This window comes from Saimiri boliviensis, chromosome 14, assembly GCF_048565385.1.
Source record: "Saimiri boliviensis isolate mSaiBol1 chromosome 14, mSaiBol1.pri, whole genome shotgun sequence".
Taxonomy (NCBI): domain Eukaryota; kingdom Metazoa; phylum Chordata; class Mammalia; order Primates; family Cebidae; genus Saimiri; species Saimiri boliviensis.
Genome location: NC_133462.1, coordinates 35,174,499 through 35,202,360, shown reverse-complemented (window position 1 = coordinate 35,202,360; position 27,862 = coordinate 35,174,499). Strand labels below are relative to the sequence as shown.

Sequence of the window (27,862 nt, the reverse complement as noted above, 5' to 3'; positions counted from 1 at the left end):
TACCCAACTGCTGTGGGGTGTTCCAATAAAAGGTCACCAGCGGCTGGGTGCGGTGGCTCAAGCCTGTAATCCCAGCACTTTGGGAGGCCGAGGCGGGTGGATCACGAGGTCGAGAGATCGAGACCATCCTGGTCAACATGGTGAAACCCCGTCTCTACTAAAAATACAAAAAATTAGCTGGGCATGGTGGCACATGCCTGTAATCCCAGCTACTCAGGAGGCTGAGGCAGGAGAATTGCTTGAACCCAGGAGGCGGAGGTTGCGGTGAGCCGAGATCGCGCCATTGCACTCCAGCCTGGGTAACAAGAGCGAAACTCCGTCTCAAAAAAAAAAAAAAAAAAAAAGGTCACCAGCATGTTGAAGCAGCATGCAGCCTAAGTCCTTAGCAGTAAACTTCTGGTGGATCACAGGCTAGTGCCTCCCCAAAGATGGTGAGAGAATTCTTGAACCCCTGGGAAGCCAGGTCTAGGCGTACTGGGTGGTCACTCCTGCTTCTTGATTTTCTCATCAAAAAACAAATAGTTTCTGACCCTCTGAGGCCAGTTCAATGCTAAAGAAAGCATTTTTTAAGTCCAAGCAAGTGAACCAACTATCCTCCGCTGACAATAATCCCAACCACGTGCATGAGTTGGGTGCAAGTGGGTGCAGAGTCACTGTAGTCTGATTAACCAAAGGCAAGTCCTGCACTGGCCTGTAGGCTTTGGTCCCTGGTTTAGTGAGAGTCTCTACCCCTCCTCCCAAGGGACTATGAGAGCCTTGATAATCCCTGCCTAAGGTAGTTTTAGATGCAGGGAGCCCTTATTAGTGAAGGTGATAGCAGTAGCTTTTTTACATAGCAAGTCTCTCCAAATGGGGTAGGGGCAGTTCGGGCAAGTACAAGAACTGATATATAACATCATGGCCTCCAGCCAGACAGGTTGGAGGCAAACAGAAAGACTGTTTCTCTGACACCCCAGTAGCTCCAACAATATTGGTGGTGTTTGGATCCCATTGGGGGTCAGTCCCTGGTAACTGGACCTTGACATACTTTTTTTTTTTTTTTTTTTTTTTTTTGAGACGGAGTTTCGCTCTTGTTACCCAGGCTGGAGTGCAATGGCACGATCTTGGCTCACCGCAACTTCCGCCTCCTGGGTTCAGGCAATTCTCCTGCCTCAGCCTCCTAAGTAGCTGGGATTACAGGCATGCGCCACCACGCCCAGCTAGTTTTTTTTTGTATTTTTAGTAGAGACGGGGTTTCACATGTTGACCAGGATGGTCTCGATCTCTTGACCTCGTGATCCACCCGCCTCGGCCTCCCAAAGTGCTGGGATTACAGGCTTGAGCCACCGCACCCGGCCAGACCTTGACATACTCTTGAGGGTTCTGGTAATCTGCAGGAACATGCTCCTCCAACCATTTAGAAATGGCTTGGAGTACTCTCTGCCTGTTGTCCATGTTAAAAAGGTACATAAGCAGCTGGCGGCCATCAGCCCATGTGGGGTTATGAGCCTGAATAATAGTTTGTAGTAGGTCAATGAGAGTTTGTGGCTTCTCAGTGTAAGACAGGCTATTTTTCCAATTGTTAAGATCAGCTGAGGTGAATGGCAGGTACATGAAAACATGCCTTTCTACCATGTGGCCATCCTCGTCCACTCCCATATATCTCTGCTCTCTTTTTTTTTTTTTTTTTTGAGATAGAGTTTCGCTCTTGTTACCCAGGCTGGAGTGCAATGGCACGATCTCGGCTCACTGCAACCTCCGCCTCCTGGGTTCAGGCAATTCTCCTGCCTCAGCCTCCTGAGTAGCTGGGATTACAGCCACTCACCACCATGCCCAGCTAATTTGTTATATTTTTAGTAGAGACGGGGTTTCACCATGTTGACCAGGATGGTCTCGATCTGTCGACCTCGTGATCCACCCGCCTCGGCCTCCCAAAGTGCTGGGATTACAGGCTTGAGCCACCGCACCCAGCCTATCTCTGCTCTCTTTTTTTTTTTTTTTTTTTTTTTTTGAGACGGAGTTTTGCTCTTGTTACCCAGGCTGGAGTGCAATGGCGCGATCTCGGCTCACTGCAACCTCCGCCTCCTGGGTTCAGGCAATTCTCCTGCCTCAACCTCCTGAGTAGCTGGGATTACAGGCACGCGCCACCGTGCCCAGCTAATTTTTTGTATTTTTAGTAGAGACAGGGTTTCACCGTGTTGACCAGGATGGTCTCGATCTCCTGACCTCGTGATCCACCCGCCTCAGCCTCCCAAAGTGCTGGGATTACAGGCTTGAGCCACCATGCCCGGCATCTGCTCTCTTAAAAGCATCTGCACCCCTGCCTTGGGTCGCAGACAGTCTGCTAGGGGCGGGGTTGGAGTTCCTTGGGGGAAGCCAGTGACTATGGGAGGAGTCTCTCTGCCTTCTCTTTTATCTACTCTGGGTGGTTTAGGGATGAGCAGTTCTGGTGGTGGTGCTGAGGCTTCAGGCCCAGGGGCAGGGAGTCCTTGAGGAGGAGGAAGAGGTTTATTGGCAAAAACTCCTCTGCCGTTGGATCTGCCAGGACCTTAGGAGTCTGTGTCTCTGCCACTGAATCTACCAGGACCTTGGGAGTCAGTGTCTCTTGGTGGGTGGAGCAGGGTTTATTCCTAGCTGCCTGTCACTTTGCCATTAGCACAGTTGCTGCCTGTCCTCTCAGCCACTCTAGGGGTTTAGAACGAGCTGCAGCCACGAATCTATGTACGGGAATTGATCAGGGTATCCTGGCTAACCGCATATAACCTTATGCCATACTTTGGAGACAAGAGGCCTGTCTAGACTTCCCTCTGAGGGCCAATCCACCCAGTGCTGGCCAGTCTAGCTCACATAAAGTTCTTAGCTTCCCTGGTGTCATAGATACCCCATAATCCCCACTAAATCTCTTCTTGAAATTTTTCAGTGTGGTCCTTTAAGGAGTGGGCTTACTATGGGTATGACCCATGTTTTTTTTTTTTTTTTTTTTTTTTTTTTTTTTTTGAGACGGAGTTTCGCTCTCGTTACCCAGGCTGGAGTGCAATGGCGCGATCTCGGCTCACTGCAACCTCCGCCTCCTGGGTTCAGGCAATTCTCCTGCCTCAGCCTCCTAAGTAGCTGGGATTACAGGCACGCGCCACCACGCCCAGCTAGTTTTTTGTATTTTTAGTAGAGACGGGGTTTAGAGACGGGGTTTCACTATGTTGACCAAGATGGTCTCGATCTCTCGACCTCGTGATCCACCCGCCTCGGCCTCCCAAAGTGCTGGGATTACAGGCTTGAGCCACCGAGCCCGGCCTGACCCATGTTTTTACACAGAAAAACAGTCTTCACAGACAGTTAAGAGAGTGTTACTCCACCCTCAGTCATTCCCGCCCGGCACAGTGCGACACATCCTCTCACATTTTTGCTTCAGGCCTCTCGGGAGTGTTTGAAACACTGCTCGTTACTCTCCTCACTGTGCCTAGATTGTGAGAGCTCCTCCATTTAGCTGTATGCAAATCATCCCTAATTTCAGCCGGCCCCGCAATAGGCTCAGAGTGTGGGGTCCCCTCTAATGTTACTGGTGGCTCCCACATTTCACGGCTGATGAGTCCAATTGGACTCCTCCATTCACTCACACAAATGCACTCCTCCCTCCACCCAAATTGAAACCAAAAGCAAAACTTTCAAGGTTAGTTATATATATAGAGAGAGAGTGAGAGCCAAGTTCAAAGAGCCAAGTTTGAAAAACCAAGGTCAAAAGTGCCAAATCCGGCACATGTGGGTGATCAGGCCACATTTCCACCTAAAGGAGGTGGGCAAGTTTCCCAGGATCAATCCTACCATGTTTCTATTGTCCAGATGTTCCAGGTACCCGTTCTTTCTCAGTGTTCAGCCACTGGGTGGATCCACACTGCTGGGGCTTTCCTGCTCTGGCAAAGCTTTCCACCAGTCCAATACCTGCCCAGGAGAGCTCACAGGAGTTGTGTCACCTGAGCAGGAGAGCTCCCCCAACAGGGATGCTCTGAAGAGCTAGGCAAACCGCCTGAAAGGCTGTGCCAGCCGACCACCAACAGAAACTCACTTCCTGGTTGGGGAACCAAATGTAGCAGGAGCGACCCTGAGAAACTGACCTCTTGAACACCTAACTGGGAAGGAAGATGTGATTTGTTCGGCCGAGAGCAAGGTGGCATAGTCGCCTAAAAGCCAAGCTCCTCTAACAAAGGAAACCTCTGCCTTTATATAGGCTTACAACTCTAGATATTACCTGTGAAAGGTTCTTGGGTTTACAGTTTTAGAAATTACTTGTGAGGGGCCGGGCGCGGTGGCTCAAGCCTGTATTCCCAGCACTTTGGGAGGCCGAGGCGGGTGGATCACGAGGTCAAGAGATCGAGACCATCCTGGTCAGCATGGTGAAACCCCGTCTCTACTAAAAATACAAAAAACATTAGCTGGGCATGGTGGTGCGTGCCTGTAATCCCAGCTACTCAGGAGGCTGAGGCAGGAGAATTGCCTGAACCCAGGAGGCGGAGGTTGCGGTGAGCCGAGATCGCGCCATTGCACTCCAGCCTGGGTAACAAGAGCGAAACTCCGTCTCAAAAAAAAAAAAAAAAAGAAATTACTTGTGAAAGGGTCTTGGTCTTACAACTCTAGAATTTACATGTGAAAGAGTTTTGGTGTTATAGTTCTAGAATTTACATGTGAAAGAGTCTTGGACTTCAGAGTAGGCTTGGGGTATAGTGACTTAGGTGGGGATTTGATCGGGTTTAAGTAGAAACAGTGCCTTCCAGAAAGATTCCTCCACATCACACCTTCTATCTATAGGAGGGTGATTAAGGTGGCACCCCTTTAATTCTATTGAAATGCAGTCTGGAAGTCAAGGGAGGAATGGTCTTAGATGCTTAAGGGTGATTAGGGGTCTCCTCCCTCACTTTAACTGCATTATTAGTGGTTGTGCTTGAGAAGGGGATAGTCTATACCTAGCTAGTAAAATGATTTATTATTACTAGCAAATATTTCAGGCATCTGATTGGAAGCATCTTAGTGTAATTAATTTGAACACTTTGAAATGGTCTTAGCCTTGGATTTCTTCCTCTGAGGGATAATATTTTTAGAACTGGCTTGTTACTTTTCTTGCATATTAGGCAACTGTTTGGCTAGGGTATAAGTTTTAATACACTTAAAAACTTTGAGAACCACATTATCCATAGCTTGGGGTCCCTAATGGGTTTTCTAATATAGTTGTTTCTTCTGTGTTCTTTTTAGCTCTTGTTTTTCATTTTCATTTTAATTTATTTTATTTTTTTAAGATGGAGTCTTTCTCTGTCGCCAGGCTGGAGTGCAGTGGCGTGATCTTGGCACACTGCAACCTCTGCCTCCCAGGCTGAAGTGATTCTCCTGCCTCAGCCTCCTGAGTAGCTGGGACTACAGGCACACGCCACCACACCCAGCTGATTTTTGTATTTTTTAGTAGAGATGGGGTTTCACCATGTTGGCCAGGATGGTCTTAATCTCTTGACTGTGTGTTCCACCCAACTCGGCCTCCCAAAGTTCTGGGATTACAGGTGTGAGTGAGCCACTGCGCCCGGCCAGCTCTTAATAACTTTTCTTTTTCCATGGAAGAGAAGAGAAGATGGAAGACTGTGGGAGGGGAAGATAGGCAAAGAGTTAAGTGAAAGGTAGGCGTTTCATAAGAATTGGCAGCTTGTTTGGCTATTTGACTTGCAAGGTTATTTCCTCAACTTGTGAAAAAAAGGTCCTTTTGATGCCCTGGGATATGTACAATAGCTGTCTCTTCTGGCAACTGGAGATTGTTTAGGACATGAACAATTAGTTCTTTGTGGACCAGATTTTGGCCTTTACTATTAATAAGGCCTCTCTCAGTTTAAATTTTTCTAAACGTATGAGCCATTCTAAAAGCATACTTAGAATTAGTATAGATAGTTCTTTCTTGGCTCTGTAAATGTTCTGAAGCTCGGATGAGTGGAAGTAGTTTATAGGTTTGGGCAGACTGTTAGGCAGTCTTCCTGACTTCTTTAAGAGTTTTTCTGTCAGTTACTGAATACCTATTATGTTCTTTCCCCTCAATTATTTGGGAGGACCTATTTATACATAAGTGCCATCCTGTCTTGAAGGGAGTTTCTCCCAAGTCTGATTGGACCTTCATATGGTAATTAATTAAATCTAAATATGCGTGCTCCCTTTTAAGGTTTGGATTCCTTGTTAAGAAACCTGTTGGGTTGAGTGAATTATTAGTAGTTAATGTTAAATTATCTTTTTTTTTTTTTTTTAAGATGGGGTTTCTCCATGATGGCCAGGCTGGTCTTGAACTCCTGACCCCAGGTGATCCACCCACCTCGGCCTCCCAAAGTGCTAGGATTATAGGCGTGAGCCACCACGCCCGGCCAAATTATCTTTTTTTAGCAGAGCAGTCTTATAATTTAAAATTCTTAAGTCGGTGATCTACCTCCCTGCTTTTTGATTTAAGATAGTTCTAGGCGGGGCACGGTGGCTCAAGCCTGTAATCCCAGCACTTTGGGAGGCCGAGGCGGGTGGATCACGAGGTCAAGAGATCGAGACCATCCTGGTCAACATGGTGAAACCCCGTCTCTACTAAAAATACAAAAAACTAGCTGGGCGTAGTGGCGCATGCCTGTAATCCCAGCTACTCAGGAGGCTGAGGCAGGAGAATTGCCTGAGCCCAGGAGGCGGAGGTTGCGGTGAGCCGAGATCGCGCCATTGCACTCCAGCCTGGGTAACAAGAGCGAAACTCCATCTCAAAAAAAAAAAAAAAAAAAAAAAAGATAGTTCTAACTTGATGGGGCATACTTACTGTTAATTTTCCTCCAAAGGTTAACTTTTTACTTCAACTAATATTGCTGTGGCCATGATTGGATGCATTTAGGCCATTTACAGGTGACTGGGTCTAAAACTTTTGATAGGAAGGCCCCAGGCTGCCGGACTAGAATAGGGGCAGTTATGAGCATCTCTTTTAATTTCTTTTTTGTTGTTGTTTTGTTTTGTTTTTTGTTTTTTTTGACATGGAGTTTCGCTCTTGTTACCCAGGCTGGAGTGCAATGGCGCGATCTTGGCTCACCGCAACCTCCGCCTCCTGGGTTCAGGCAATTCTCCTGCCTCAGCCTCCTGAGTAGCTGGGATTACAGGCACACGCCACCATGCCCAGCTAAGTTTTTGTATTTTGTTTAGTAGAGACGGGGTTTCACCATGTTGACCAGGATGGTCTCGATCTCTTGACCTGGTGATCCACCCGCCTCGGCCTCCCAAAGTGCTGGGATTACAGGTGTGAGCCACCGCGCCCGGCTGTCTTTTAGTTTCTTAACTGGATAGATTTCCTTGGAAGTCCCTAAGAGACGGTCAGGCTTCTACTGGGTAAGTTTTTTATATAAAAGTATACTTTTAGGCCGGGCACAGTGGCTCAAGCCTATAATCCCAGCAGTTTGGGAGGCTGAGGCGGGCGGATCTCGAGGTCAAGCAATCGAGACCATCCTGGCCAACATGGTGAAACCCTGTCTCTAAAAAAAAAAAAAAATTTAAAAAGTATACTTTTTAATGCATATGAGTTAATCTATAAACGGCAATATTGAGCCTAAAAATTTTTTGAGTTCTTGTTTAGTTTGAGGCAGGGATAAGGATATAATTTCTTCAACCCATTTGGGGCGCTATTCTTCACTTACCTGCACTTATTAGGTGGCCTAAATATTTGACTTCAGGCTCTATATGTTGAAGCTTCCCCTATGAGACCTATAATAACCCCTTAAATTGTAGGTGGTTAAGAATATGTGGGCCAGGCGCGGTGGCTCAAGCCTGTAATCCCAGCACTTTGGGAGGCCGAGGCGGGTGGATCACGAGGTCGAGAGATCGAGACCATCCTGGTCAGCATGGTGAAACCCCGTCTCTACTAAAAATACAAAAAAATTAGCTGGGCATGGTGGTGTGTGCCTGTAATCCCAATACTCAGGAGGCTGAGGCAGGAGAATTGCCTGAACCCAGGAGGCGGAGGTTGCGGTGAGCCGAGATCGCGCCATTGCACTCCAGCCTGGGTAACAAGAGCGAAACTCCGTCTCAAAAAAAAAAAAAAAGAATATGTGTAGAGGCCAGGCATGGTGGATCAGGCCTGTAATCCCAGTACTTTGGGAGGCTGAGGCAGGCGGATCACCTGACTTGGGGGTTCGAGACCAGCCTGACCAACATAGAGAAACCCTGTCTCTATAAAAACAAACAAACAAGAAAAATTAATTTAAAAAAAAGGGTATGTATAGAAAAGTCACCTAATTTCTCTATATCTTTACTGGATATAAGAATATTATCTCCACGTACTGAAGCAGGTATATTTGCTTTGGGATGACGGCTTATTTTAATATTTGTTTTAGGGCCGGGCGCGGTGGCTCAAGCCTGTAATCCCAGCACTTTGGGAGGCCGAGGCGGGTGGATCACGAGGTTAAGAGATCGAGACCATCCTGGTCAACATGGTGAAACCCCGTCTCTATTAAAAATACAAAAAATTAGCTGGGCATGGTGGCGCGTGCCTGTAATCCCAGCTACTCAGGAGGCTGAGGCAGGAGAATTGCCTGAACCCAGGAGGCGGAGGTTGCGGTGAGCCAAGATCGCGCCATTGCACTCCAGCCTGGGTAACAAGAGCGAAACTCCGTCTCAAAAAAAAAAAAAAAAAAAAATATTTGTTTTAGAATTTGACTAATGTGGTTGGGGGAGTCTGTGAACCTTTGGGGCAGGATTCTGTTGTTTTTCCCCTGAATAGAAGTCTTCCTACTCACAAATATGTCTCAGCTATCCTCAGCCAAGAGGCATGCTCAGAAAGCATTCTTTTTTTTTTTTTTTTTTTTTTTAGACAGAGTTTCGCTCTTGTTACCCAGGCTAGAGTGCAATGGTGCGATCTCGGCTCACTGCAACTTCCACCTCCTGGGTTCAGGCAATTCTCCTGCCTCAGCCTCCTGAGTAGCTGGGATTACAGGCACGCGCCACCATGCCCAGCTAATTTTTTGTATATTTAGTAGAGACGGGGTTTCACCATGTTGACCAGGATGGTCTCGATCTCTCGACCTCGTGATCCACCCGCCTCGGCCTCCCAAAGTGCTGGGATTACAGGCTTGAGCCACCGCGCCCGGCCGCATTCTTTATATCTATTACTGTGAACCATTGATAATTATAAGGAATTTTGTCAAGAGTGATGTAATGGTTGGGAACAACGGAGTGAGTGGTCTGGACTGTTTGGTTAATGAGGTTTTCTAATATGTATGACCTGTCTGATTTTTTTTTTTTTTTTTTTTTTTTTTTTGAGACGGAGTTTCGCTCTTGTTACCCAGGCTGGTGTGCAATGGCGCGATCTCGGCTCACCGCAACCTCCGCCTCCCGGGTTCAGGCAATTCTCCTGCCTCAGCCTCCCGAGTAGCTGGGATTACAGGCACGTGCCACCATGCCCAGCTAATTTTTTGTATTTTTAGTAGAGACGGGGTTTCACCATGTTGACCAGGATGGTCTCGATCTCTCGACCTCGTGATCCACCCGCCTCGGCCTCCCACAGGCTTGAGCCACCGCGCCCGGCCTTTTTTTTTGAGACGGAATTTCACTCTTGTTACCCAGGCTGGAGTGCAATGGCGCGATCTCGGCTCACCGCAACCTCCGCCTCCTGGGTTCAGGCAATTCTCCTGCCTCAGCCTCCTAAGTAGCTGGGATTACAGGCACGTGCCACCATGCCCAGCTAATTTTTTGTATTTTTAGTAGAGACGGGGTTTCACCATGTTGACCAGGATGGTCTCGATCTCTCGACCTCGTGATCCACCCACCTCGGCCTCCCAAAGTGCTGGGATTACAGGCTTGAGCCACCACGCCCGGCGACCTGTCTGATTTCTTAACAAGCAGGATTGGTGTACTGTAAGGAAACATACAGAGTTCAAGGAGCCTATCTTTAATGAGACTTTCCATTATAGGCTTTAGCCTTATCCTGCCTTTTTTTTTTTTTTTTTTTTTTTTTGAGACGGAGTTTCACTCTTGTTACCCAGGCTGGAGTGCCATGGCGCGATCTTGGCTCACCGCAACCTCCGCCTCCTGGGTTCAGGCAATTCTCCTGCCTCAGCCTCTTGAGTAGCTGGGATTACAGGCACGCAACACCATGCCTAGCTAATTTTTTGTATTTTTTTAGTAGAGACGGGATTTCACCATGTTGACCAGGATGGTCTCGATCTCTTGACCTCGTGATCCACCCGCCTTGGCCTCCCAAAGTGTTGGGATTACAGGCTTGAGCCACTGCGCCAGTCCCAGCGTTATCCTGCCTTTTAAGGGAATGGGGTATTGCTTTCTTCTTACTATTTTCCAGGAGTTTTTAGTCTGATTTGTATTGGAGGGACTTAAAGTTTCCCTCAATTTCTTTCCCTTGACAAGACACACAGTGGTGAGTAGATTTAATAAGCTGAGGAATCCTTTAGGACTAACTTTCGCACTACGTCTCTTCCTGATAGATTAGTTTCCACTTCATGGATTTGCAAAAATTGAATATGAGTCCATTGATCTGGGTATTTGACTTCTGTATTTTCTTTTTTTTTTTTTGAGACGGAGTTTCACTCTTGTTACCCAGGCTAGTGTGCAATGGCGCGATCTCAGCCCACTGCAACCTCCGCCTCCTGGCTTCAGGCAATTCTCCTGCCTCAGCCTCCTGAGTAGCTGGGACTAAAGGCGCGCGCCACCATGCACAGCTAATTTTTGTATTTTTAATAGAGACGGGGTTTCACCTTGTTGACCAGGATGGTGTCGATCTCTTGACCTCGTGATCCACCCGCCTCGGCCTCCCAAAGGACTGAGATTATAGGCGTGAGCCACCGCGCCCGGCCGACTTCTGTATTTTCAGCAACTGGTCAGCCAGTTGGATGGTGCTATTGAGGGAAAAGAGAAATAATTCCTGTCCTCTGGATTGTCTCAACTGTGAAGGGAAATAAAACTCCAAAAGACAAGGAAAGCTCACTGCAACAGGGTGGACCAGTAGCCTGCAAATCAAAATATGAAAGAGGGTATGGTGTGGGATGGGGGTGGCATAGTACAGTATTGGTAGGAAATAGTCATTGAGCACTTCAGTGAGCAGGATGAGGGTGGAGAGATGTCTCCTGTGATAGGGTGACCTGTGCTGATACATGAGTCAGACATCACTGTGTTCCAGCCAGCACTGCCTTTCTGTGGCCTGTCCCTTGTAACGAATTGTTCATATATAACTTTAGCATTTCTTTCTTTCTTTTCTTTTCTTTCTTTCTTTTTTGTTTTTGTTTTTGTTTTTGTTTTTGAGACGGAGTTTCGCTCGTTACCCAGGCTGGAGTGCAATGGCACAATCTCAGCTCACCGCAACCTCCGCCTCTTGGGTTCAGGCAATTCTCCTGCCTCAGCCTCCTGAGTAGCTGGGATTACAGGCACGCGTCACCATGCCCAGCTAATTTTTTGTATTTTTAGTAGAGACAGGGTTTCACCATGTGGACCAGGATGGTCTCGATCTCTTGACCTCGTGATCCACCCGCCTCAGCCTCCCAAAGTGCTGGGATTACAGGCTTGAGCCACCGCGCCCGGCCCTAACTTTAGCATTTCAAATTAACTTTACACTGCATTTTTCTCTGTGACTTGTCCCTTTTAAAGAATTGTTCATGTATGGCCGGGCGCAGTGGCGCAAGCCTGTAATCCCAGCACTTTGGGAGGCCGAGGCGGGTGGATCACGAGGTCAAGAGATCGAGACCAACGTGGTCAACATGGTGAAACCCCGTCTCTACTAAAAATACAAAAAATTAGCTGGGCATGGTGGTGCGTGCCTGTAATTCCAGCTACTCAGGAGGCTGAGGCAGGAGAATTGCCTGAACCCAGGAGGCAGAGGTTGCGGTGAGCCGAGATCGTGCCATTGCACTCCAGCCTGGATAACAAGAGCGAAACTCCGTCTCAAAAGAAAAAAGAAAAAAAAAAAAAAAAAGATTTGTTCATGTATTTCAGCTTTAGTGTTTCAAATTAACTTTACATTGCATTTTTCACTAGAGCCAAATCCAAGAATGATTGTGTAGGTCAGGTAAGACACAGAAGAGGCAACTCAACAGAGCCCATGACATAACAGTGCATTGCTCACAAGCCCAGGAGATGAGGGCAGCACACCTGCAGAACAACACAGAGTGGGGGAATATTCTAGGATTCACGTTCAACCAGCAGATGGGGAGCAAGACAGACAGGGACCTTTTGGCCAAAGCTTTTCTTGGGGTCCAGGGAATTGACCAAGGGAGTATCTATCTCTCGGAGTTGTTTCTGGTGGATTTAGAGCAAGCAGGCACTTCATAGAACTTCTGTGAAGTTACACAGTGTTTAAGAGGTGGTCTGTGCCATCCATCATCCATGTTGGGTGTAAGGGTCAGTGGGACGAGTCAAATTGGTTGTATGTACTTCTCCCACAGGGAGGTGGTCACCAGAATAGTCATGTAAGTCATATATGTGAGTTGACCACATGGAGGAACTGGGAGGAGATGGAGAACTAGAAACTGTTGAGTAAGAGTAAATTTTTCTTATCTTACGAGAAAGTTAAATCCATAATGAAAATGCATGCTAAGGTAACATATAATTGTAAGCACTTCCTAAAACAGACAACTCTAGAATTAATTCATTGTAAATGGAGATGTATATGTATATGGTAGTAGATTGATTATTCTCCTGTAGATAACCGTTTGTCCCTGGTTTATCTATTTTTTTTTTTTTTTTTTTTTTTTTTTGAGACGGAGTTTCGCTCTTGTTACCCAGGCTGGGGTGCAATGGTGCGATCTCGGCTCACCGCAACCTCCGCCTCCTGGGTTCAGGCAATTCTCCTGCCTCAGCCTCCTGAGTAGCTGGGATTACAGGCACACGCCACCATGCCCAGCTAATTTTTTTGTATTTTTAGTAGAGACGGGGTTTCACCATGTTGACCAGGATGGTCTCGATCTCTTGACCTCGTGATCCACCCGCCTCGGCCTCCCAAAGTGCTGGGATTACAGGCATGAGCCACCGCGCCCGGTCCCCTGGTTTATCTATTAAGTGTTCAGCACTTGTATCATTGGCTGGCAATATGTAGTTTGTCATAGTTTCACATATCTCAAATAGATGCCCTGGCTTCACAATTTGCTATTTTTTTTTTTTTTTTGGTCTGTCTTAACATCTCTCTGTTAATACCATTTTCTCATAATTAGTGTAGAGTTCAAAGCTCCAGTGTATAGTAGGGATAGTGCCTCTCTATCTTAGTCATCTTGGGCTGTTATATCAAATTACCATAGACTGGGTGACTTAAAGAATAAACATTTATTTCTGACAGTTCTTGGGGTATGACAGAGAAGAGAAAAAGCAGACTCTCTTGTGTCTTCTTTTATTTTATTTTTTTTGAGACGGAGTTTCGCTCTTGCTCTTGTTACCCAGGCTGGAGTGCAATGGCGCGATATCGGCTCACTGCAACCTCCGCCTCCTGGGTTCAGGCAATTCTCCTGCCTCAGCCTCCTGAGTAGCTGGGATTACAGGCACGCACCACCATGACCAGCTAATTTTTTTTGTATTTTTAGTAGAGACGGGGTTTCACCATGTTGACCAGGATGGTCTCGATCTCTTGACCTCAAGTGATCCACCCGCCTTGGCCTCCCAAAGTGCTGGGATTACAGGTGTGAGCCACGGCGCCTGGCCTCAGGACTGTTTCTTTTTTTTTTTTTTTTTTTTTTTTGAGACGGAGTTTCGCTCTTGTTACCCAGGCTGGAGTGCAATGGCGCGATCTCGGCTCACCGCAACCTCCGCCTCCTGGGTTCAGGCAATTCTCCTGCCTCAGCCTCCTGAGTAGCTGGGATTACAGGCACGCGCCACCATGCCCAGCTAATTTTTGTATTTTTAGTAGAGACGGGGTTTCACCATGTGGACCAGGATGGTCTCGAACTCTTGACCTCGTGATCCACCCTCCTCGGCCTCCCAAAGTGCTGGGATTACAGGCTTGAGCCACCGCGCCCGGCCAGGACTGTTTCTTTAATCACCTATTGAAAGGCCTATGTTAACTTTTTTCTGCATATTAGTTCATAGGACTTTACCATGACAGGTATTACAGACCCACAATCCAAAGAGACCTTAGGGACAGCCCAGGCAGCTCACTTTTCTCCCTGGATTCACTGAAAACACACATTTTTCTATCCCACTGTTGCTTTATCCCTTGTTCAGTTCTAGCATCACAATTGCTTTCTTAATTAGCCAGGTGTGGTGGCACATGCCTGTGGTCTCAGCTACTCAGGATACTGAGGCATGAGAATTGCTTGAACCCAGGAGGCAGAAGTTGTAGTGAGCAAAGATCGTGCCAGTACACTCCAGCCTGGGCAACAGAGTGAGACTCTGTCTCAAACAAACAAACAAAAAATTGCTTTATGGAAGAAAATAAGTATAGACAGAGAGAAGGGGATCTGATGACCAAAGCAGAGAAGGAATGTTTGAAGTTACAGCATCATGGGAACTTCTTGGGAATATAATCTAGGCCCCTAGTGCTGTCACACTCACCCATCCTCCTCCACACATGTGGAATGTTTCAGGACCCAGTGGCCTTTGAGGATGTGGCTGTGAACTTCACCCAGGAGGAGTGGGCTTTGCTGGATATTTCCCAGAAGAATCTCTACAGGGAAGTGATGCTGGAAACTTTCAGGAACCTGATTTCTTTAGGTAAGAATGACAATATTACTTCCCTCAGTGCATTAGCAAACCAATGTTTCTAGCTCATCAATGCTGTTGAGTGATTTGGCACATAGACAAGAAACACTTAGATGAATAAATGAGGCATGGCCACAGCAAATCATGAGCATAGAATCTAATAATTTTTTCACAATTTTATACTGCTTCAGGATTATTTTTCTTTGTCTGTATTTTAGGAAGAAAGTGGAAAGACAAGAGCATTGAAGATGAGTGCCAAAACCCTAGGAGAAACTTAAGGTAATTTGCACTTGTAAGATAAAACAGTGTCTCTCTATGTGATCTTAGAATATGAGAATATGTTAAAAAGAAGGAAAACAAAGAATAGGCCCAGGATCAAATTCATTTATTCTTAGAATATTTTCTCAAAAAACATATTTCAATGTGACCTAGGCTGAGGGTTCACTCCTGTAATCCTAATCCGTTGAGAAAGGAGATAGGAGGATAGCTTGAGGCCAGCAGTTCAAAAACAGCTTGGGCAACATAAAGAGACCACATATCAACAAAGCAAAAAATTAGCTGGGCATCATGGTATGCATCTTTAGTCCCAGCTGCTCAGGAGGCTAAGGCAGGAGGATCACTTGAGCCAAGAATTAAAAGCTGCAGTGAGCTATGATGATATCACTGCATTCCAGCATGGGCAACAGGGTGAAACTCTGACTCAAAAGAAAAATGTCAGAGAGTATTTGTAAAATAGTTTCACGGGAATAGTATTAAGATGCCCCATACGCCAGGCGTGGTGGCTCAAACCTGTAATCCCAGCACTTTGGGAGGCTGAGGCAGGTGGATCACGAGGTCAAGAGATCAAGACCATCCTGGTCAACATGGTGAAACCCCGTCTCTAATAAAAATACAAAAATTAGCTGGGCAGGGTGGCACGTGCCTGTAATCCCAGCTACTCAGGAGGCTGAGGCAGGAGAATTGCCTGAACCCAGGAGGCGGAGGTTGCGGTGAGCCAAGATCACGCCATTGCACTCCAGCCTGGGTAACAAGAGCGAAACTCCGTCTCAAAAAAAAAGATGCCCCATACGAATATATTTTTAAATAATAGGTATGCCTGGGTTACCTTGTAGAACATGTTGTGCGGTCACCTTCAAACAATTCTGACAGGGCAGAAAGCCTACACTTTGATGGACAATGTTGAAAATGCAAGTGGAAAAAGAAAAGAAAAGAAAAAGGCCGGGCGTGGTGGCTCATGCCTGTAATCCAAGCACTTCGGAGGCCAAGGCATGTGGATCACCTGAGGTTGGGAGTTCAAGACCAGCCTGACCATCATGGTGAAACCCCATCTTTATTTAAAAAAAAAAAAAAAATGCTGCTGGGCGCGGTGGCTGAAGCCTGTAATCCCAGCACTTTGGGAGGCCGAGGTGGCTGGATCACGAGGTCAAGAGATCGAGACCATCCTGGTCAACATGGTGAAACCCCGTCTCTACTAAAAATACAAAAAATTAGCTGTGCATGGTGGCGCGTGGCTGTAATCCCAGCTACTCAGGAGGCTGAGGCAGGAGAATTGCCTGAACCCAAGAGGCGGAGGTTGCGGTGAGCCGAGATCACGCCATTGCACTCCAGGCTGGGTAGCAAGAGCGAAACTTCGTCTCAAAAAAAAAAAACAAAAAAAAAAAAACACAAGTGCAACACTTGTTGATGAATATAAAATTACTTATAAACAAACCATATTGGGAGGCCGAGGCGGGTGGATCACGAGGTCGAGAGATCGAGACCATCCTGGTCAACATGGTGAAACCCCGTCTCTACTAAAAATACAAAAAATTAGCTGGGCATGGTGGCACGTGCCTGTAATCCCAGCTACTCAGGAGGCTGAGGCAGGAGAATTGCCTGAACCCAGGAGGCGGAGGTTGCGGTGAGCTGAGATCGCGCCATTGCACTCCAGCCTGGGTAACAAGAGCGAAACTCCGTCTCAAAAATAAATAAATAAATAAATAAACAAACCATAATGTGCTTCTCATATTTTACAGGAGTCTTATAGAAGAGAAAGTCAATGAAATTAAAGAAGACAGTCATTGTGAAGAAACTTTTACCGAGGTTCCAGATGACAGGCTGAACTTCCAGAAGAAGAAAACTTCTCCTGAAGTAAAATCATGTGAAAGCTTTGTGTGTGGAGGAGTTGGCATAGGTAACTCATCGTTTAGTATGAACATCAGCGGTGACTTTGGACAGAAGCCATATAAGTGTCAACAACCTAGGAAAACCTTCAGATATTGCCCTTCCTTTAGAACACAAGAAAGGGATCACACTGGAGAGAAACTCTTTGCTTATAAAGAATGTGGAGAAACCTCTATTTCCCATTCAAGCATTCGAAGACACATGGTAATGCACAGTGGGGATGAACCTTATAAATGTAAGTTTTGTGGGAAAGCCTTCTGTCATCTCAGTTTATATCTTTTGCATGAAAGAATCCACACTGGAGAGAAACCATATGAGTGTAAACAATGTGGTAAATCCTTTAGTTATTCTGCTACCCTTCGAATACATGAAAGAACTCACACTGGAGAAAAGCCTTATGAATGTCAGGAATGTGGGAAAGCATTCTTTAGTTCCAGTTCCTTTCAAGCACATGAAAGAACCCACACTGGGGCGAAGCCATATGAATGTAAACAATGTGGCAAATCTTTCAGTTGGTTTCGTTCCTTTCAAATACATGAAAGAACTCACACTGGGGAGAAGCCCTATGAATGTAACAAATGTGATAAAGCATTCCATAATCCCAGATCCTTTCGTAGACATGAAATGAGTCACACGGGAGAGAAGCCTTATCAATGTAAGCAATGTGGAAAAGCATTCACATGTTCCAGTTCTGTTCGTAGACATGAAAGGACCCACTCTGGGAAAAAACCCTATGAATGTAAGCAGTGTGGGAAAGCATTCTCCTATCTTACAAGTTTTCAAACACACATGAGAATGCACTCTGGAGAAAGACCTTATAAATGTAAGATATGTGGGAAAGGCTTTTATTCTGCCAGTTCGTTTCAAATGCATGAAAACACTCACACAGGAAAGAAACCCTATAAATGCAAGCAATGTGGTAAAGCCTTCAGTTATCCTACTTCCTTTCGATATCATGTTAGGACTCACACTGGAGAGAAACCTTATGAGTGTAAGCAATGCAGTAAAGCCTTCAGTTGTTCCAGTTCCTTTCGAAATCATGAAAGAATTCACACTGGAGAGAAACCCTATGAATGTAAGCAATGTGGGAAAGCCTTGGGATCTGTCAAAAGCCTTCAAATTCATGAAAGGACACACACTGGAGAGAAACCCTATGAATGTAAGCAATGTGGTAAAGGCTTCAATTGTTCCAGTTCCTTTCGAAAACATGAAAGGACCCACACTGGAGAGAAACCCTATGAATGTAAGCAATGCGGGAAAGCCTTGGGATCTGTCAAAAGCCTTCGAATTCATGAAAGGAGACACACTGGAGAGAAACCCTATGAATGTAAGGAATGTGGAAAAGCGTTCAGTGATTTCTCTTATTTTAAAATACATGAAAGGATGCACACAGGAGAGAAGCCTTATGAATGTAAGCATTGTGGGAAAGCATTCAGATCTGCTAAGTTCCTTCAAATACATGCAAGAACACACACTGGAGAGAAGCCTTGTGAATGTAAGGAATGCGGAAAAGCATTTGCTTCTTTTTCTTCCCTGTATATACACAAAAGGACTCATACTGGAGAGAAGCCATATAAATGTAAGGATTGTGGGAAAGCATTCAGCTTACCTACTTCCTTTCATAGACATGAAAAGACTCATGCTGGAAGCAAACCCTATGAATGCAAACTATGTGGCAAAGCTTTCAGTTCTTTCAGTTCTTTTCAATATCATGAAAGGACTCACACTGGGGAGAAACCCTATCAATGTAAGCAATGTGGGAAAGCCTTTATTTCTTCGGCTTCTTTTCAGTATCATGAAAGGACTCACACAGGAGAGAAACCCTATGAGTGTACGCAATGTGGAAAAGCCTTTGTTTCTTCTAGTTCCCTTCATAGACATGAAAAGACTCATGCTGGAAGGAAACCCTATGAATGCAAGCAGTGTGGCAAAAGTTTCACTTCTTCCAGATCTTTTCAACATCATGAAAGGACTCACACTGGGGAGAAACCCTATCAATGTAAGCAGTGTGGGAAAGCCTTCATTTCTTCCACTTCTTTTCGATGTCATGAAAGGACTCACACAGGAGAGAAACCCTATGAGTGTACGCAATGTGGAAAAGCCTTCATTTCTTCTAGTTCCCTCCATAAACATAAAAAGACTCACGGTGGAAGGAAACCATATGAATGCAAGCAATGTGGCAAAGGTTTCGCTTCTTCCAGTTCTTTTCAATATCATGAAAGGACTCACACTGGGGAGAAACCCTATCAATGTAAGCAATGTGGGAAAGCTTTCAGATCTGCCTCACAACTTCAAACACATGGAAGGATTCACACTCGATACTCTCAAGAGAAATCATATAAATGTATAAATGTATGGGAAAGCCTTCCGATCTGCCAAGATTCTTTGAATACAGACAATGAACATAAACAATTAACTGTTTATAATTACTATATACTAACAAATGTTATTCTTTTTAATTAAGAAGTTATAACAAAATACCCTGTTGCTGTCATGTACTAGATCAAGTTTATAATGTTTCCATGTTATTATTTGGACATTTTGAGTCATTTCTACCATGTGGATAAAATGCCAGGCATCTTTTTCCTCATGGAAATTTTACTTTTCATGCTTATGTACTTAAATTTTTATCTCTACCCTAATTATTCATTCACAATACCAAAAGTTATCTCATGTACCTCGAGTGCCTTCTTCCCCAAAACCACCAGTGCCATACCTGTTTTCACCAAGGGTGCAATACAGCATAGTGATAAATATGACCAAAAGCCATAAATTACTATGTGACATATAAGATTTATAAGTTAGTCACATTAGTAAGAAGAGAAAAATTTTAGTTATATTTATGATTTGAAATATGTTTTCCCACCAGGCACAGTGGTTCATGCCTGTAATCCCAGAACTTTGAGGGAATGAGGCAGGCAGATCACCTGACGTTGGGAGTTCACACCCAACCTGACCAACGTGGAGGAAACCTGTCGCTACCAAATATACAAAATTAGCCAGATGTGGTAGCACATGCCTGTAATCCCAGCTTCTCTGGAGGCTGAGGCCGAAGAATCGCTTGAATCCAGGAGGCGGAGGTTGCAGTGAGCCAAGATTGCACTATTGCAGTCCAGCTTGGGCAACAAGATTGAAACTCCATCTCAAAAAAAAGAAATATGTTGCTTTGCCTAATGACCCGGAAAAAAAATGTTTTATCAGCCTGATAGGATGCCTCACACCTGCAATCCCAGCACAGCACTTTGGGAGGCCAAGGTGGGAGGATCATGAGATCAATAGATTTAGACCATCCTGGCCAACATGGTGAAACATCATCTCCACTAAAAATGCAAAAGTTGAAACCAAAAAAACAAAACAAAACAAAAAGAAACAACCAAAAAAAAAAATGCAAAAGTTAGTTGGGTGTGGTGGCACATACCTTTAGTCCCAGCTACTCAGGAGGCTGAGGCAGGAGAATCATTTGAACCTGGGAGGTGGAGGTTGCAGTGAGCAGAGATTGTGCCACTGCACTCCAGCCTGGTGACAGAGCAAGACTTTGTTTCAAAAAAATTTTTTCTTCTATCACATTTAGAAATTATAGTTACAAGGCCGGGCGCGGTGGCCCAAGCTTGTAATCCCAGCACTTTGGGAGGCCGAGGCGGGTGGATCACGAGGTCGAGAGATCGAGACCATCCTGGTCAACATGGTGAAACCCCGTCTCTACTAAAAAATACAAAACATTAGCTGGGCGTGGTGGCGCGTGCCTGTAATCCCAGCTACTCAGGAGGCTGAGGCAGGAGAATTGCATGAACCCAGGAGGCGGAGGTTGCGGTGAGCCGAGATCACGCCATTGCACTCCAGCCTGGGTAACAAGAGCAAAACTCCGTCTCAAAAAAAAAAAAAAAAAAAAGAAAAGAAATTATAGTTACAAAATGCCCTTGTTTTTGTCCTGATCCATCATGGTCACTTAGGAACAATGTCTCAAGTGTCTGGTATATGACATGTGTCTCTCCAGTGGAAAAATATTTGGCCTTCTGTTGAGGGGAGACTAGACTCTAGACCTGTTTTTCTCTTACTTCTCTAAAGAATAAAATATTTCCTAAAATGTATTTGAAATATCTTCCAAGGAAGCTGCTCTTCAGAAATGCTTATTTAAAACTCCCTAAGGTCAGTGTCCAGGCACCACAGGATGCAGCATCAGTCACTGACCAAACCATGTTTATAATTTGAAATGTTTTCTTGCTGGGTGCAGTGGCTCACACCTGTCTTCATGTGGAGATGACATACCCAGTCCCAGATAATGTATCCACAGCGGTGAAGGGTGGGGTCATTGATTGTCTCTACTAAAAAGACAAAAAAATTAGCTGGGTGTGGTGGTGCATGCCCAGCTACTCCGGAGGCGAGAGAATTGCTTGAACCTAGGAGGCGGAGATTGCAGTGAGCCGAGGTTGTTTACCAGAAAGTACCTTCTTTAAAGCATATAAATTGGCCAAGCGTGGTGGCTCACGCCTGTAATCCTAGCACTTTGGGAGGCCAAGGTGGGTGGATCACCTAAGTTCAGAAGTTCAAGACCAGCCTGGCCATCATGGTGAAACCCCATCTTTATTTTTTAAAAAAAGTAAAAAAATATATATCTATATAGATAGATAGATAGATTTATGCCTTATATAGCTATGTAATATTTTTTCAACTTGCTTTACTGAGTCATGAGGCTAATAAATTTGTGTAAATTATCTAAATATAAGCCTTTCTTTCTCTGATAATGTGCTATTGATGCTAAGTTGTCAACAGTCTGTTTATCTCAGCAGTGTAAAGTTAATGGCAACATGGAAAAGTTACTTTTCTATATTATGCAATGACATAGAACAATTTAGTCACTTCCTTTAAGGTACGAAGGAAGCTGCTCTTCAGAAATGCTTATTTAAAACTCCTAAGGTCGGTATCCAGGCACCACAGGATGCAGCATCAATCCCTGATCAAACCCTGTCTTCTTGTGGAGATGACATACCCAGTACCAGATAATGTATCCACATCAGTAAAGGGTGGAGTCATTGTCAGATTGCACAAAGTGACTCGGAGCAGGGAAGACGGCAGTGGCAGAGGTAGGTGCACTGGCCAGGCACAGTGACTCACACCTGTAATCCCAGTACATTGGGAGACCAAGGCGAGTGGATCACAAGGTCAGGAGATCTAGACCATCCTGGCCAACATGGTGAAACCCCGTCTCTATTAAAAAGACAAAAAAATTAGCTGGGCATGGAGGCACATACCTGTAGTCCCAGCTGCTTGAGAGGCTGAGGCAAGACAATTGCTTGAATCCAGGAGGCAGAGATTGCAGTGAGCCAAGATCATGCCACTGCACTACAGCCTGGGTGACAGTGCGAGACTATCTCAAAAATGCTTATTTTAGATATACGTTTTATTTTTGTACTTTTTTAATAAAACAAGTTGAAAAAGGAAAAAAAATTTAGATTAAGGAACTTAGGTGGATTAATAGAAGGAAAGTTATGCAAATTTATTTAACATGTTTATATGGGAGCCTTCAGAATGAAGACACACCCAACAATAAGAAAGCTTATGTAGGGGCCGGGTGCCGTGGCTCACGCCTATGATCCCAGCACTTTGGGAGGCCGAGGCGGGTGGATCATGAGGTCGAGAGATCGAGACCATCCTGGTCAACATGGTGAAACCCCATCTCTACTAAAAATACAAAAAATTAGCTGGGCATGGTGGCACGTGCCTGTAATCCCAGCTACTCAGAAGGCTGGGGCAGGAGAATTGCCTGAACCCAGGAGACAGAGGTTGCGGTGAGCCGAGATCGCGCCATTGCACTCCAGCCTGGGTAACAAGAGCGAAAACTCCATCTCAAAAAAAAAAAAAAGACCAGTCGAAACTCCTTCCTCAAAAAATACAAAAAATTAGCTGAATGTGGTGGCACATACCTGTGTTCCCAGCTATCTAGAAGGCTGAGGCCCTGAGCCTGGGTGTTTGATGCTGCAGTGAGCTGTGACTGTGCTGCCGCACTCTAGCCTGGGGAATAGAGTGAGAGCCTGTCTTAAAAAAAAAAAAATTCACTTATTGCAGCTTCAGACTTTTAAAATTAATGTAAATTGCCTTTTCACTACAATTGGAAAGATAATAAAATTTTGCACAGAGCCCAGGTAAACATAGATTTCAGGAAAAAAGCCGGGCGCGGTGGCTCAAGCCTGTAATCCCAGTACTTTGGGAGGCCGAGGCAGGTGGATCACGAGGTCGAGAGATCGAGACCATCCTGGTCAACATGGTGAAACCCCGTCTCTACTAAAAATACAAAAAATTAGCTGGGCGTGGTGGCGCGTGCCTGTAATCCCAGCTACTCAGGAGGCTGAGGCAGGAGAATTGCCTGAGCCCAGGAGGCGGAGGTTGCAGTGAGCCGAGATCGCGCCATTGCACTCCAGCCTGGGTAACAAGAGCGAAACTCCGTCTCAAAAAAAAAAAAAAAAAAAAGATTTCAGGAAAAAAAAGCATTAGTTGTATATAGTATTTGTTTAAAAATTCTATTTTTTGGCTGGGCGCGGTGGCTCAAGCCTGTAATCCCAGCACTTTGGGAGGCTGAGGCGGGTGGATCACGAGGTCAAGAGATCGAGACCATCCTGGTCAACACGGTGAAACCCTGTCTCTACTAAAAATACAAAAAATTAGCTGGGCATGGTGGCGCGTGCCTATAATCCCAGCTACTCAGGAGGCTGAGGCAGGAGAATTGCCTGAACTCAGGAGGCGGAGGTTGCGGTGAGCCGAGATCGTGCCATTGCACTCCAGCCTGGGTAACAAGAGCGAAACTCCGTCTCAAAAAAAAAAAAAAAAAAAAAAAAAAAAAATTCTATTTTTTTTTTTTTTTTTTTTTTGAGACAGAATCTCACTCTTGCCCAGGCCTGGCGCAATGTCAGCTCACTGTAACCTCCACCTCCCGGGTCCAAGTGATCTTCAGGCCTCAGCTTCCCAAGTAGCTGGGATTACAGGCATGTGCCACCGTGCCTGGCTAGTTTTTGTATCTTTAATAGAGACAAGTCTCACCATGTTGACCAGGCTGATCTTGATCTCCTGACCTCATGATCCACCTGCCTTGGCCTCCCAAAGTGCTGGGATTACAGGCATGAGCCACTGCACCCAGCCTAATTTTTTGTTGTTGGTACACATAGGGTTTCATCTTGCTGGCCAGGCTAGTCTTGAACTCCTAAACTCAGACTATCTGCCCACTTCGGCCTCCCAAATTGCTGAGATTATAGGTGTTAGCCACCGCGCCTGGTTCACCTATTAACCTTAAAAATCAAAACAAGTTATTTACTTTGTTGTTACAGTGGGGGTACAGGCATTAGGTAAATGTTGCCATTTCAAAAGGAAGAAATTGGCCAAAAGAAAGGAACTACAGTCCGAGCGTGGTGGCTCACGCCTATAATCCCAGCACTTTGGGAGGCTGAGACAGGTGGATCACGAGGTCAAGAGATCAAGACCATCCTGGTCAACATGGTGAAACCCCGTCTCTACTAAAAATACAAAAATTAGGCCGGGAGCAGTGGCTCAAGCCTGTAATCTCAGCACTTTGGGAGGCCAAGGCGGGTGGATCACGAGGTCAAGAGATCGAGACCATCCTGGTCAACAAGGTGAAACCCCATCTCTACTAAAAATATAAAAAATTAGCTGGGCATGGTGGCGCGTGCCTGTAATCCCAGCTACTCAGGCTGAGGCAGGAGAATTGCCTGAACCCAGGAGGCGGAGACTGCAGTGAGACGAGATCGTGCCATTGCACTCCAGCCTGGGTAACAAGAGCAAAACTCCATCTCAAAAAAATAAAAAATAAAGGAACAAACAAAAATACAAAAATTAGCTGGGCATGGTGGCGCATGCCTGTAGTCCCAGCTACTCAGGAGGCTGAGGCAGGAGAATTGCTTGAACCCAGGAGACGGAGGTTGCAGTGAGCGGAGATCACGCCATTGCACTCCAGCCTGTGTAACAAGAGCAAAACTCCGTCTCAAAAAAAAAAAAAAAAGGAACTACAGGCCCCACCGAAGTCCAAAACCCAGCAGGGTAGTCATTAAATCTTAAAATTCCCAAATAGTCTCCTTTGACTCCATGTGCCATGTCCAGCACACACTGGTGCAAGGGATGGACTCCCAAGGCCTTGGGTAGCTTCACCCCTCTGGCTTTTCCACACTCAGGTTGCAAGCTGCTGGTGGCTCTATTATTCTGGAGTCTGGAGGCTTCTGAGTGCCTTCCCACAGCTCCACTAGTCAGTGAACCAGTGGGGCCTCTGGGAGATTTAACCCATTTTCCCTCTGCTCTGCTCTTTCAGAGGTTGTCTGTGGGAGTTCCTCCTCTGCAGCAGGCTTTTTTACCTGTACAGGAAGCATGGCACCAGCATCTGCTCAGCTTCTGGTGAAGGCCTCAGGGAGCTGTCAATGACAACAGAAAGTGAAGGGAGAGCAGGCATCTCACATGGTGAAAGCAGAGACGAGACAGAGTGGGGTAGGAAGGTGCGGCTCACTAGAACTCATTATCACAAGGACAGCAGTAAGCCATGAGAGAAACAAGCCATAGGTCCCCCCGTGACCCAAACAACTTGCATGAGGCCCCACCTCAACATTGGGGATTACAGTTGACATTGGGTGGGAACATATGTTCAAACTATCACGTGACAATATTACTTCCTTCAGTCTATTAAAGAATAAGGCATCAGTTTTTAGCTCATCAGTGCTGTTCAGCAATTTGGAATACAGGGGTCATAAATCAGCCATGGCTGCAGTGAGCCATGAACACAGAATCTAATAACTTTTTTTGTTTATTTGTTTGCTTTTAGAATCTAATAATTTTTTTTTTTTTTTTTTTTTTGAGACGGAGTTTTCGCCCTTGTTACCCAGGCTGGAGTGCAACGGCGCGGTCTCGGCTCACCGCAACCTCCGCCTCCTGGGTTCAGGCAATTCTTCTGCCTCAACCTCCTGAGTAGCTGGAATTACAGGCATGCGCCACCATGCCCAACTAATTTTTTGTATTTTTAGTAGAGACGGGGTTTCACCATGTTGACCAGGATGGTCTCGATCTCTTGACCTCATGATCCACCTGCCTCGGCCTCCCAAAGTGCTGGAATTACAGGCTTGAGCCACCGCGCCCGGCCAGAATCTAATAATTTTTAAAATAATGTTATCATAGCTGGGCATGGTGGCTCATGCCTATAGTTCTAGCACTTTGGGAGGCTGAGGTGGGTGGATGACTTGAGCCCAGGAGTTTGAGACCCGCCTGGGTAATGGTGAAACTCCATCTCCACAGTCTTTTTAGCCAGGATAGTGACATGCACCTGTAGCCCCAGCTACTTGAGAGGCTGAGATAGGAAAATCACCTGAACCCAGGAGGTTGAGGCTGCAGTGAGCTGTGATCATGCCACTGCACTCCAGCCAGGGTGACAGAGTGAGACACCCATCTCAAAAAAGAAAAACCATAATTTTATAATTCAGGACTATTTTTTATGGATCTGTATTTTAGAAAAAAAAAAAGGAAAGACCAGAACATTGAAGATCATTAAGAAAATCTCAGGAGAAATCTAAAGTAATTTTCCCTCACAAGATAAGCATTATTTGCCAGGCATGGTGGCTCACGTCTGTAATCCAAGCACTTTGGAAGTCAAGGCGGGTGGATCACCTGAGGTTGGGAGTTCAAGACCAGCCTGACCAACATGGTGAAACCCCGTCTTTAAAAAAAAAAAAAAAAAGTAAGCATTATTTCTCTAGAAAATCATAGACTGCCTGAAAATCTATAAAATATGCAAATAAAAGAAATAAGACAAGCATCAGATTTACTTACTGTTAGAAAATTTCTCTAGTGATCACTTCGGCAGCACATATACTAAAATTAGAATGATACAGAAAAGATTAACATGCCCCTGCACAAGGATGACACGAAAATTCATGAAGTGTTCCATAATTTAAAAAAAAATTCTCTAAAAACATTTAAATGTAATATAGGCCAGGCATGGTGGCTCACACCTCTTCTCTCAGCCCTTTGGGAGGCCAAAGCCAGATGATTGCTCGAGGCTATGAGTGAGACCAGCCTGGGCAACATGATGATACACCACCTCTTCTACAAAAATGTTAGCTGCGCATGGTGGCACTTGCCTGTAGTCCCCACTACTTGGGAGGCCAAGGCAGAAGGATCGCTTGAGCCCAGGAATTCCCAGCTACAGTGAGCCATGCTCAATTAGACTCCTGCCTTATTGGAAGGACAGAGGGCTTTCTGCATCCTGAAGGCCTTACCTTGGTGTACCGGAAGAATTTGATCACACGTGGCATGGAGAATGAGTGCAAGGTTTTTTTTTTTTTTTTTTTGATTCAGGGTCTCACTCTTGCCTAGGCTGGAATACAGTGGCTGATCTCAGCTGACTGCAGCCTCTGTTTTCCTGGCTTAAGCAATTCTCCTCCCTCAGCCTCCCGAGTAGATGAGATTACAAGTGCACACCAACATGCCTCTAGCTAATTTTTGTATTTTTAGTAGAGACAGAGTTTTGCCATGTTGGCTAAACTGTTCTTGAACTCCTGACCTCAGGTGATTGATCTGCCCACCTCAGCCTCCCAAACTGCTGGGATTATAGGCTTGAGCCACCATACCCGGCCTTGAGTACAAGGTTTTATTGAGTGGCGGTAACAGATGGGGGAATCCAGAGGGCATGGAGTGGGAACCAGCCTGGCCTCTGCTTTGAACTTTACAAACCTTGTGCCCTTCCATGTTCCCTCTGTTACACCCACAAGGATGCCCCTAACCCCAGCACTATCCCCTCACTCCCCTCAACCCCAAAGCACAAACTTTTTTTTTTTTTTCTGACAGAGTCTTGCTCTGTCACCCAGGATGGAGTGCAGTGGCACATTCTGGGCTCACTGCAACCTCGGCGTCCCGGTTCAAGCGATTCTTCTGCTTCAGCCTCACAAGCAGCTGGGATTAGAGATGTGAGCCACATGCCTGGCTAATTTTTGTATTTTTAGTAGAGATAGAGTTTTGCCATCTTGGCCAGGCTGGTCTGGAACTCCTGACCTCAGATTATTCACCCACCTCAGCCTCC

General features: G+C 45.6%; 1 protein-coding gene and 1 non-coding gene across 4 annotated transcripts in view; both read left to right on the top strand.

Moving 5' to 3' along the window:
- The window catches only part of LOC101049558 (uncharacterized), a 37,599-nt gene extending 16,708 nt beyond the window's left edge, over positions 1-20,891 (top strand). For 2 of the 3 annotated variants that reach the window (XM_039466928.2, XM_039466927.2), the window contains exons 2-4: positions 14,526-14,652; positions 14,859-14,919; positions 16,656-20,891. In XM_039466928.2, the coding sequence (XP_039322862.1) occupies positions 14,526-14,652; positions 14,859-14,919; positions 16,656-19,266 (2,799 nt within the window). In that variant the 3' untranslated portion in view covers positions 19,267-20,891. The remainder of the gene's footprint in view (positions 1-14,525; positions 14,653-14,858; positions 14,920-16,655) is intronic. The other variant, XM_074384585.1, reaches the window with a different exon arrangement.
- Positions 20,892-26,631: 5,740 nt separating this feature from the next.
- On the top strand, positions 26,632-26,737 carry LOC120362846 (U6 spliceosomal RNA). Its single transcript, XR_005578647.1, has one exon. It is a non-coding gene; the product is annotated as a U6 spliceosomal RNA (small nuclear RNA).
- Positions 26,738-27,862: the final 1,125 nt, after the last annotated feature.